This window comes from Danio rerio, chromosome 9, assembly GCF_049306965.1.
Source record: "Danio rerio strain Tuebingen ecotype United States chromosome 9, GRCz12tu, whole genome shotgun sequence".
Taxonomy (NCBI): domain Eukaryota; kingdom Metazoa; phylum Chordata; class Actinopteri; order Cypriniformes; family Danionidae; genus Danio; species Danio rerio.
Window position 1 is genome coordinate 19,216,742 of NC_133184.1, and position 13,259 is coordinate 19,230,000.

At 36.4% G+C, this 13,259-nt stretch overlaps 1 protein-coding gene across 1 annotated transcript in view; it reads right to left on the minus strand.

Moving 5' to 3' along the window:
• Positions 1 to 13,259, minus strand: part of vwa8 (von Willebrand factor A domain containing 8) — a 246,717-nt gene that overhangs the window by 44,916 nt on the left and 188,542 nt on the right. Inside the window, 1 exon segment of the mRNA NM_001128338.1 lies at positions 12,853 to 13,009. Coding sequence (NP_001121810.1) covers positions 12,853 to 13,009 — 157 coding nt within the window.

The window sequence follows — 13,259 nt, forward strand, 5'->3', positions numbered from 1 at the left end:
CCTACACTGAAAAAAAAGATTTTATGGATTTATTCATTTTTTTAGGTAAGTGGTTGCAAACAATTTATATGGGTTAAACAAACAAATTAAATGTAGTAATCAACTTAATTAGTTTGTTTAAATTTAGCCCATAAAAATTATTTGCAACTACTTACCTTAATAAAATTTAGCAAATCTAACAAATCCCTTTTGCCAGTGTAACCTTAGCCTAAATGTATTATTCTGAATTCAAATTGGCTATACAATGAATTAAATCAAAACTAAAAGGTTGCGTCCGAAATCGCAAGTAGGTACTGCATTTAAATTTGAAATTACTACTAGATTGTAAGAAAAGTATGTTCTATACAGTATGAATGTCAGACGTACTGTACTACATGTGCCATTTTGTCATGATTTTTGTCAGTCTCTGGTTTTTGTTAACCACAACATTTTGAAGTATATGGTGGATCCAACTCACAATCCATCGATGTATTTACTGACCACAACCCACTTATTTTTCTTCAACAAAAGTGTAGCAAAAATTTCAGTTTCAAACTGAGTACAAGATCGCATTTGTAAACTTGTAACCATTTTACACTTATGTGTTCGGGTGTTACAACCCCTGTTTTGTCTCATCTGTTTCTCTGCCACTTCTAGCCGATTGCTTGTTCCTGATTGGCTTACAGAGTTTTAAAAGCCATGACACAACTTACTTGGTGGCCATCTTGTTTTGATCACTTGCTTTGTGTACGTTGAGTGTTGTATAGTGCAGAGTTTCCTAATGTGTAAAAGTTGTGACCACTGAGATACTATGAGTACTGTTTGTTTTGTGTTTGCTTTGTTAATGATCATTTGTTTCACTGGCTTGTTTGACTTTTTTGCTTGCTGACATTGATTTCTGGATTGTCCCTTAAATGAGGTTGCCTGTTCTGTACATAGTTTGTAAATAGTGTATAAAAATTGGGTTAGCAAGGAGTTAGTTTTTTTGTAAGATTTATTCAAACCTCAATAAATCTTTGATTTCATTTTCTTTGTCTTGTCTTTCATGTTGTGCACCATCACAAGACGGTGCGTAACAACGTGACCTACCTACATCAGTTGCGTCACTTCACTCTTATTCATGAATTCTCTCGCCATGAATCATGGGATAGCATAGCATGTATCGGATGTGCTATTCAGAGTCTCGCTGCTAGTAGATCATTCGAGTATTTTCTTGCATTCTATTTTATCGAATTCTATAAATTCAGACATACAGTACTACTCGGCTCGCATAATGTTTGCAGCGTACTATGGACATATGCCATTTTGGATGCATCCCATATCTCCAAGGAGCTATTCACACTGAACATCAATTGTGGCATAACACGGTTTATGAGGTTTAAATACTGAGGTTTGGTGACATTTTATGCACAAATTTGAGCTGAATTAGCTTGTTTGTTGGTATCATAATGTACGCTTTTTTGATGCACCAAACATGGTTATTACAATTTTGTCAAATTGCTTACTTTATTGCAACTAAAGTACTAACTTACAAATATATAATTTAAACTGTATGTTTATATGCCTATTCTAGTTTTATAAATAATGTTAAGAGATTTGTTTTTTCATAAAAAATGTTTTTGAATTAAGAAATATGCTTGCTTGGCACTTTTCTTATTGGTCATTTTGTGTTTAAGAACATAGCTACATAGAGATATGTTGTTATGAAAGATTTGCCCTTCAGTGTTTTGGACTTTCAGCTGTGTTAACCACACTGAACTGAACTAAACTGAATTCAACTCTAAAAGCTGGACTGACAGTTTCAATCTACTAGAACTTTTATGTTAAGCTGCTTTAACACTATGTATGTTTTAAAAGTGCTATAGAAAAATGAATTTAATTGAATTTAGAATTATCTTCAAGAATAGGCTACAATAGACAAATAGACCATTTTTTAAATCATTTTTTTTATTTGTTTTTATTTTTCTTATACTTGTATCTTTTATTCTTATTTATGTAAAGCACTTTGAATTGCCACTGTGTATGAATTGTGCTATATAAATAAACTTGCCTTGCCTTGCCTTTTTACATTTCTGGCTTTCTCAGCAGCAGAAGTAATCATACTTAGACATCAGTGAATGGGAGGGTACCACAAATAAAAAAAACATTTGTATTCAAATTTGTTTTATGACTGCTTGGCCGCCAAAAGAGAGAACCATGTCAAATTACTGCCCTGCCCATAGATATAGTACTGTATTAGAACGAGCTATCCACTAAAAACTATAGCTTTATTTACGTATGTTTAATTCAAAATATTAAAAACTTTTGAGCAGTTGAGATACTGATGACCATGCCTCATCATTGTTTTGTGAAAAGTGTCCATCCGCTTGTTAAGTGTGACGATACGCAAAATGGCTTCCGGGTCCAAGCCCTATATAAAACTATATATGGAGACTCAACAAATAGTAATTATAAACTTTTACAAAGCAATGTAATGCTTTACAAAATCATGGTTGGATAGGAAGCGACAATGTATAGCTATTTTTAAATCTCTACAGAGATGTTCAATAGGAATTAGGTCTGGGCTCTGGTTGGGCAACTCAAGGAAATTTACCAAGTTGTTGTAAAGGCACTCCATTGATATTTTGGCGGTGTGCTTTGGGTCATTGTCCTGATGGAAGATAAAGAAGCGTTGCCCCAGTCTAAGGTCACGAGTAATCTGAAGCAGGTTTTCATTCAGGATGTCTCTGTACACTGCTGCATTCATCTTTCCCTCTATCCTGACTAGTCTTCCAGTTCCTGCTGCTGAAAAACATCCCTACAGCATCATGCTACCACCACCATGGATGGGATTAGCCTGGTGTTTTCTCCAAACATAACATCTGGCATTCACTCCAAAGAGTTCAATTTTAGTCTTATCAGACCAAAGAATTTAGTTTCTTATGGTCGAAGAGTCCTTTAGATGTCTTTTGGAAAATTCCAGTCGGAGAGTGGCTTCTGTCTGTCTGGCCACTCTACCATACAGGCCTTATTGGTGGATTGCTGCACAGATAATTGTCTTTCTGTAAGGTTTTCCTCTCTCCACAGAAGAACACTGGAGCTTAGACAGAGTGACCATCGGGTTATTGATCACCTCCCTGACTAAGGCCCTTCTCCCCCGATCACTCGGCTTAGATGGTCAGCCAGCTCCAGTAAGAGACCTGGTGGTTCCAAACATCTTCAACTTATGGATGATGGAGGTCACTGTGCTCATTGGAACTTTTAGACCAGCAGAAATTTTTCCTGTAACCTCCCCCACCCCTTTGCCTCCAGATAATCCTGTCTCAGAGGTTTACAGACAATTCCTTTGACATCATGCTTAGTTTGTGCTTTGACATGCACTGTCAACCCTAGGACCTTATATACACAGGTGTCTGCCTTTTCAAATCATGTCCAATCAAGTGAATTTACCACAGGTGATCTCTAATTAAGCTGCTGAAACATCTTAAGAATGATCAGTGGAAACAGAATTCCCCTGACTGTATCTCGATTTAGAGCTTCACGGCAAAGGCTGTGAATACTTCTTTTTTTTAAAATAAATTTGCAACAATTTCTAAAAAAAATTTTTTCACATTGTCATTATGGGGTATTGTGTGTAGAATTTTAAGGAAATCAATTAATTTAATCTATTTTGGAATAAGGCTGTAACCTAAAATAATGTGGAAAAAGTGAAGCGCTATGAATACTTTCCGAATGCACTGTATATGTATGTATGTATGTATGTATGTATATATGTATGTATGTATGTATGTATGTATGTATGTATGTATGTATGTATGTATGTATGTATGTATGTATGTATGTATGTATGTGTGTATGTGTGTATGTATGTATGTATGTATGTATGTATGTATGTATGTATGTATGTGTGTATGTATGTATGTATGTATGTATGTATGTGTGTATGTATGTATGTATGTATGTATGTATGTATGTATGTACTGCATATATGAATGCTTTATAGTAATTCCATATAGCAGCATTGGTGCTAATATTGATTCATTCTACCTAGTGTGCAGGCACTGTTGGTTAGCATCATCTACAAATTACTGGAGATTATCAATTGGTTGGCGATTATCTCCACTTTTTTGCATCATTTTCAGTGTGAATGGCCTTAAGAAGAATGACCTGGAAATGGTACTCAGTTCTACATCAAAAGCTCCTTGGCTGTATCTGGGTGTTAGTCAAATAGTCTGCAGCAGAACACACACAACTGCATTCCTCTGAGTCAGTCTGTGATGTTAAAGATAAAGACAAGCTTTGATTTTTCTCCTCTACCAAATTTAATTTCAGGGTCGATACACAGAACCTTTATTGCAAATAACTAAATAACAATAGCTTTACTTACTTTTACCAACATACAATAAGATTCAGTACGCTCTGTCTTTTTTTTCCTATTGTGTGTGCGTTAGATGGTTCATGAAAAAAAAAAAACAAGGTTTACTTGTCAAGATTCGAAGACGTCAATTAGAATACACAGCCTTATTTTTTAACAACTTTTTAAATACTGTTAATGGTAGATTATAGGGCTAGTATTTTATGCTGATGTATGGTATTTAGAAATAGTATTTAAGTGATACAATATGTCCGCCTTTAGCAGTTCCGGCACTAGCATGCAAAATTTGCTACATTGATATTGTATCTTAAGTCGTATTTAAAGGGGCCGTTGCAGCATATCATATCAGTTATGTTTCGGCATCAAACCTGCTTTCTAGCGTAAAAATGTTGCGTACTTTTTAATTAAATTCAATTAACAATGGAAGATCAAGTTGCATGTGGTGTGGCTTTGCTTCTCTTTAATTATCCAATGTGTCCATATGTCTGAAATATTCTGAAGCAGCAATACTGTTTTGTATTGTTGCATAAGATTCCCACTTTTTTAAAGAAACAAAAAAACAAAAACAAAAAAAAACAAAAAATTATATATATATATATATATATATATATATATATATATATATATATATATATATATATATATATATAACATTGATGCACATGAGTAACTTGCCAGTAAATTTTTAATGCATGCTTCCTGTAAGAAAACATTGCAAATAATTGGAAAACCGTCGACCGCAATAATCAAACTATTAGGAACAACTGTAAACTGAACTAAAGTTCATGGGTCTGTTTTCTTTGGACTCCTCTCCAGCTGTGGACTTCTACATTCTGATTGCTTGCCGCCGAACTGCGTCATAGCTCAATACCATAAAGTTGACTTGATTTCAACTCTCCTCGACGCCCACACTGGCGAAGATGCGCCGTGCTGCTCTTTGCCGCTTATCACCGCCAGCTCCCATTGAAAATGAATGACTTACGGCTATTTGACAGTCTCGCTGCTTTCGGTGTGAATGTAAGATAAGCCTTCCTATTGGCCCCTGAAACCCAATGTAAAGGGGAGAGATAGAAAAATTCCCCAAAGACATGGGACACCACTACTACAAACTCACACATCATCATGTTGTCAATAGCACAGGTTGCGAGCTTTGCAAATTCATTGTTTTTTAATTCATGTCCTGGAAGTTGAGAGTAATGTGCAGAGATATTGTTGCCGCTAATCTTTCGTATGCATAAATTCACATTTTTGACGTCACACGCTCCAGCGCCAATACTGTTGACAGCGGTTGCCTAGTAACATACAAAGCACCTAGCACTGCTCTTTTCTAGTGTCAACAAAAGGCAGTGTGGTGCATCTTGCGCAGAGCCTCTGGGTGTTGCAAGATGTACAAAACTTTCCGCTTGTTAAGCGTGACGTCACTCGAATCGCCTTCCGGGTCCAAGTGCTCTATTCAACTGAATGGGGAGACTCGTGAAATGGTAATAATAAACGTTTACAAAGCGATTTAATACTTTCAAAAATCACGATCGCAATATATATGTCCATGCCTAACATCTCATGGCCAGAAAATATTTCATTTTTTTATAAATTGTTAAAATTTTGGTACTTGTGCTGCAGCAAGCCCAGAGATCGTTGTGTACACTATGGGCCCTATCATACACCCGGCGTAGTACTGGCGCAGTAGTCTTTTGGTAGTTTCAGCTTGGCGCAAGAGTAGGGATGTAACGGTATTGTAAATACCGTCATACCGCAATATTAAATTTTTTCGATATTACCGAAGTCGCATGACTCGGTAAAACTATAGGTCTTCTGAGAAAATTTGCTCAGGCGAATGAAGCGAACGGGAGGTAGCTGGAACTTCATTTCCCATCAGCCCCGGCGTGGCCATAATCCTTTGCGGTCTGTTGTCGCTACAGATCCAGTAATGCGGAAATGGAGTGTGCTGCTAGTAGCGGAGATGAAAAAAAGATGGAAATGATCGAACCTAAAGCGGGTGTTGTCGCCGCGCGCGTGCTGAATAGCGGTGCTGTCGCGCGCGTTCTGATCAGCTGTGTTGTGGCGCGCGTATTGTAAAGCGCCGATGGGGGGTTGAGCGCGCATACTCAAGAGAGGTGTTATCGCGCGCCTACTGAAGGGCTGGACTGGACGGAGGTTGTGTCGCGTCGCGGGGGCACTTTTGATCGTTTTGGAAGGGCATTTTCTATCCAAGACTAAAAAGGGCATGTGCACTGCACAGGTTGAGCCCTATGTGTGCACGTGCCTGCAAGTTGGGGAATACGACTAATAACAGTCATGGGGACTGCAGAAACACAGCACACTGTTCAGATTGATGCAGACATTGACTTGTACCGCAAAGAGATCTCTATCTCACTCATGGTTTGTCCTCTCAAGTGGGGGAAAGACAATGCACAACGTTACCCCACTGCTGTCAACATGGGCCAAGTCATATCTCTCTTGTCCCAGAATCCTCAGTCCCAAATGAGAGGGTTTTTTTCTGTTGCAGGGGACATTGTAAATACTCAGAGATACCAGCTTTTACCAGATTATAGTTATATGATAATTTTCCTTTAAACCCATCTCTATCTAAGTGAGTGATTAAATGTTAAATGTGATGAGTTTTTAACAATACTAAATTGAAACTTTATTTTTTTACATGGTTTAATAATTTTTTGTTATTAAAATTGAAGTTAGTGTTTCAAAGCTAACAGATAGATGGCTAATTTGTATGTCATTGACACTTTTGGCACTTTTTTGGAGTATTTTCAAAAGTTTTTTTTTTCCTGTAAATGATTCAATAAATACCGTACCGTGACATTCATACCGAGGTATTACCGTACCGTGAAATTCTGATACCGTTACATCCCTACGCAAGAGTCGTTTTGAGGCGTTGCGCTACGCTGTTTAAATAGCAAATGCATTAACGCTCATTTTTGCGCCCATAGGCGTTCTGGTCTAAAAAGGAAGGCGTTCTGAGGCAGACCGCTGGCGCGTTGCTATTTTGAGAATCTATAATAGATTTTTCATTAGACCAAAACTAACCCGGTCTAAACTCCGGCGCAGAGTTGTGCCTCGCTTACACACTGCTTAATACGCACAAGAGAGCAATAGGCAAATATCTTTACATATGAAAAAATTTAAATATTAAGGATATATATAGTATATAATAAGAATAGATATAGAATATAAATATAAGGATTAAAATAATAAAGAATTAAAATATTACAAAACATATTATTTTCTAGCCTACATAAATATGAAAAATCACAGCTTTTATGTCTTCTTCAACTCGGGAGGCTTTTTCAGTTCATTCATAACAATTTGCTTTTGTAGAATGTTATTATTATTAGCAGTATTATTTATTATATCCATATTTATATTTGTTTTATTAAAAACAAGCTTAGATTTACCCACCTGTCAGGTTTTAGACCATATGGGGCACAGCATGTGTTTTAGGATATAACTCAGGTTTTTGAGCACATTTTGTTATTATTATTCATTTATTAGTTTGCTGGAAATTAGAATTGAGTTTAGAAATAGTTTTGAAACGAATATTTGCGCTTAACAAACAAAAGTATTTATTTATAGACTAATTGATGTCTGTGCGTAAAGGTTTCCCTATCCAAGAGCGAAAGTGAAAGTGATCCATTATCTCTCATTTTCACGCAGTAGATGCTCTGTTTAACAGTTTTCTGTTAAAAAACTGTTAACTGTTTGCTAGTGAAATGCTCAAATTTTCCACTTAGACTTACTTTGCGTCCTGTAAATAGCGAATGCGCTCTTGGCGCGACACAGCTGACTCTTAAAGGGAATGAGAGATGAGATTCTAATTGGTTTATTCTCAAAACACACCTATAACTCATTAAGAAAATAAACTCAACCCTTTTAGACCATGCGCCATGGCACAAAGCAGGTTTTCCCGTCCTTAAATTAACAAAAATGCGTCCGGACACGCCCTGAAACCGTTTGCGCCCTGCGTTTTGCGCTCTGCGCATGGACCGTCAAAATAGAGCCCTATGACTTTATATAAAATTAACTTTAATGTATGATATGAATAAAAAGTGATCATAAACGAATGATTTCTCAACTCAAATGACTGGCGGCATGGACCCGGAAACAGTATTTATCACCAACACGTCACCACTTAACAAGCGGTTACTATGCTCATAGTCATAGATGTAAACACAAGAAAACAACATTAACATTTTACCAGATGTTCTCTCAAAAGCATTTTCACAGCCACCAGACGTTTCTGACAGACTGGCCTATTCTGTAAAGAAAAATTTGCGGTGAAATATTTTACAATGATTATTAGTTGACTATTGTTTGCGAAATTTGGCATTTCCCCCCCAAAACTTTGTCTCTAACACATGAATGCTGTTATGAATGTAATAACTCAGATGCTTGTTTGTAGCAAAAATCCTTATTAATGCCCATTTTTCTTTTACATTTGTGGGTCTCCTTGCTTGGTTTTGCAGCCTTGTTCCTGCTCTCACACTCTTTCGTTTGTAGTGTGGTCCTGAAAAATCTCTGTTTAAAGGACTATAATGGCCCTTCTCCTCACTGCTACGCACCTCCAAGCTAAAAAGAAATGGGACACTCCTACCTTTTAATGTTGTCACGATCACCAGCGATCTGCACAGGCTACTACATATATGCCAGTTTAATAAACTACAACTCCCATCTTGCACCTCAGACACCCCAGTTTCTGATTACCCCTGATTAAACATACATTTATTGAAAGACTATAACAAAACAAAAACAAAACAAACCAGGAAACATAAGAGAAACAAAAAACAGCAGACAATGAAAGGGAAACACAAATATTGTAGGGAAACAATCAGGCTAAACAGAATAACAAGACGAGGGGTGAAGATAATAAACAACCATAGCAACAAACTGGGTAACTAAGGAGACAGTGCATGACATTACACAGCGTGTGAACAACACATATGAATACGCTAAACGAGGGGTAGGGGTGAGGGCTATTCCGTAGTCACACTAGACTTTTCACTCCATAGACTTCCATTCATATGCACGCGAATCTGGAGACGTAAGCTTGTGCGACAAGTTTCGCAGTTCGTTGAATTGCAAAGTTCAAGTTTGGTTATCTCTGATGTGCAAAATCGCAATACATGACTGCGTGAGACCAATCAAAGATCAAAACATGACCTCTCTGTACAGACATTGAAAATATGGACAAATTGCTTGCTTTTTATAATGTCTAATCATCTTGTTTAATCCCGCCCCTTTTCACAGCGCAGTACAACAGAATTTTGCAAGCTTAAACTCTAGTGTGACTGTGGCTTAAAGGGTGGAATTGTAATTGTGCCTAAAAAAGTTTCAATCTTTTTGTATTGTATTTTGATCAGCCCAATCTCACAAGAAAACGTAATTATTTTGTTTTGTCTGTTTAGTGGCTAATTCGTACAAGTTCAGTCGTACGAAAATGTAAATTTTTTATAAGGAGGCGTGTCACACAACGCCACCCCTAAACCCAACGATCATACGAATTCATTCAAGTTAGCCACTAAATCAAAAAGCTAGGAATTGCTGTGAGATTACGTTGATCTTGATAGTTTGTGGTTTTTCCATAAATGATCAAGCAAGCATTAGACATTAGTAACTGTAAAAATTTAAAAGGACAAGAAAACCTTTGATATGTCGACTTTCAAAACAAAACAAAAAAACAGCTTTATGCAGAGGCTTCTGAACAGAGGCTTCCTTTATGACAACACACTCGCTTGCTCCATAGCACACACACAGCTTAATGAATTGCTTCATTCATGGGGTGCATATCTGAGTTAGGTGGGCCCATTAAAGACCTCTGAAGCTCTGTAGTGTCCGTTCTGTGATCTGGAAAAGCTGGCTTTTAATGAGTATCTCTGGTCTGTTCTAAACCACTAGTACTCTCTACACCCTGCATAGCATAAATAACTGACTTTAGAGCGTCTTACATAATTGGTCAAATAGAAAGGAATTCTCCTGGCAATATCAACCCATGTATAGATTTTTTTCCCCTCAAATATTTCCCAAGTGCTGTTTCACAGAAAGATGATTTTGTTAACACATGTGTAAACATAATAGTTTTTAAAAGTAATTTCTAAAAAGTAATTTCTTTTAGTCTTTGATATGATGACTACATGATATTTAATGAGTTGTTTTGCAAGCTACTGGTGTTCAGTTTACAGTGCAATTTAAAGGCTTGGTTAGGTTTATTAGGTAACTTACAAGGCAAGTTTTTGGACAAAAGTGGTTCTGTTCTGTAAAATTATTTCTTAAGAGGCAAATAATATTAACCTTAAAGTGATATACATATATTTAAAGTGCTTTTATTGCAATCAAACTAAAAGAAAAAAAGTAAGGGATGAAAAAATATCCTTTCTCTGGATAAACATCACTTATATGAAAAAGAATAATAGTTTACAGTAGGGCTACTCATTTTGCCTTAGCTTTAGTGAGTCAATAATTTGCTTCTGCTTTTGATCAGTTTTTTGAATATCCCTCAGATACTACTGTGATATTCTTTTCTCTTTAACTAATTAGTATTTTGCTGTTTACCTTTCTAATATTATAACAAGTGTAGTATTTTTGTTGTTTTATTAATTATCATTTATTAAATTATTATCTTTATATGCTCATAAAACCAATTTAAAAATGGCATTTTCAATTTAAGTTTTTATGTTATTTTCAGATCACGAAGCTACTTTAAGTACTTAAATGTGCAGTAGGTGATCTGCCAATATACTAGTCGTTAGCATAATAGCTTTGAAAACAGTCTCTCTTCTGCGATCTAAAGCCACGTCCAAAGCTTTGAATTGAAATGACTATGCAGTGCTTGGCTGGTGGGGTGCAGGAATTACACTTATTACAAAGCCATACTGGCATGCTATTACAGATTGAATATTTAATATATTGATATACATACATATATATATATATATATATATATATATATATATATATATGTATATAATATTCAATATAGTGAGCGTGTCACAGATTGTCTTCTTCAAAAATGAACCGATGTGAACATAAAACCAGCTAAAAACCAGTAAAGCAGGCACGGAATAACGCTATTTACGGATGTTTTGTTATTAAACTAAATAAAAATCTACATTATCGATTCTGTAAAAGGTTCCTCATAAAAATTGAAAATAGTCATCAGAAGATTTCAGTGGCTGAACGACACTTCTGTGCATATAACCCATTCATAAAAAAACACAATCTACATCAGCTTTGCGTGACTAAAATAGTTTTAAAACATGACATTACCTGACTAACAGAAATACTTTAGCCATGGTGTCGTCCTACCTCCAGTGTGCAAAAGTAACTCCAATATTGATTCAGGATTTTTAGAAGGTTTGATTTAGCATTTGTTTTTACTGCTGTCACTCTCTCATGTGCACGTGACCACGTGTGCACAAGCAACGGCAGATTTGTTTGCGTGAGGTGCGCAGATGTACAAATCGACATTTGTTAACACAGTTTGGGCTACTTATTAGAATTATGGGAATTATCAGATTGACAAATTTTTATTGGATGAACATTTTTTAGTCTTATGCCTTAGCCAGAATATAAAAAATACCTATAAATATATTTAGATCATTTACTTTAATCATTACTATTGGAATTTGAAGAGACTTTCAACCAGCACAACATGTTTCTGAAGACAATCACCAACTGCACCTTTAATTATGTTTTATTAATGCAGTGGATTTTATCCATTTTTATTCATTTTGTCACTGCAGTGAATTGGATTGCCTTTTCAAGATCATATACATCTCAAAAACATTATGCAATTCTGAGTTTGCCTCAGGTAAGTGGGCTTTACAAATTTTAACAGACATTTTAACAGACACTTGCTCCAGACACTTTCAGAAAATCACTCCATACCTCTATAAAACATTGTGCATTTCTGAGTGTGCTTCACACAGATGAGTGGGCTTGACAAACCACCTGTAGAAAAACTTTTCCCTCATTTGCACCACATCCTTTACTTAAACTCCTTACAAGGGCTAAGAAAAACAAAGTTTACTTGTGAATGTGCCACAAATCATGTTGCACTACTTAACCTTAAATATCTTCTTTGCACTGTATTGTTATGTCTGTGCAAACATACTTGTATAGTCTTAGGTTACGTGTACAGTTTAAGTATGTATAGTATATGCATAGTTTGTAGTTAGCACAGTTTAATCACCACTCCAGTTTGTATGATATGTATAGGTTTAAAATACATCCAGTGTTTTGTTCTTATTTGTGATTATGTCTGTTTATGTAGCACAGTGGTCCTGCGAGACACATTTTGTTCCACTGTATGTAAGTAAAAAGTGAACATACTGATTCATCTTCACGAGCACAGAATGTTCCTTGAAAGACCCCTGCTAAATATCTGGAGGGATTAACAGGCACTCAGTGCAGCAGCTAAAGGTCTAGCAGGGTCAAGTATAGGCTTTCTGGAGAGATGTGTGAGTGTTTGAACTGAGCAAGTGATGAATGAGAGAGACAGATGGACGTACCTCTGCTTAAAAGCCTGCTCTGCCATATCTCGCGCCGCTCTCTTCACCTCATCAGGCACAGCGTCTTTCTCCGCCTGAGAGATCTGGTAGACTTTGTGTCCCGCATCCAGACGGTATGGGCCACCTTTTCCACCGAGACCTGCTGTATCTCTGCCGCCTGCGACAACATAACAAGCACTTTGTTGAGTTATCATATTGGTGTTAGATGTGTAACAATGGCTGCAAATGCAACGGACTGTTTACTAGGTTTGCGTTAGAGACTTATAGTTATAAAGACTTTATAGTAAACTTTATATAAATATTCTTAATGTTGCAGTATGTAAGTTTGAAACCCAGTGGTTGAACTTGGTATTGCACCACTGGTTTAAAACACGCAAGCACGAGCGTGCCTGACTATCGATCATGTA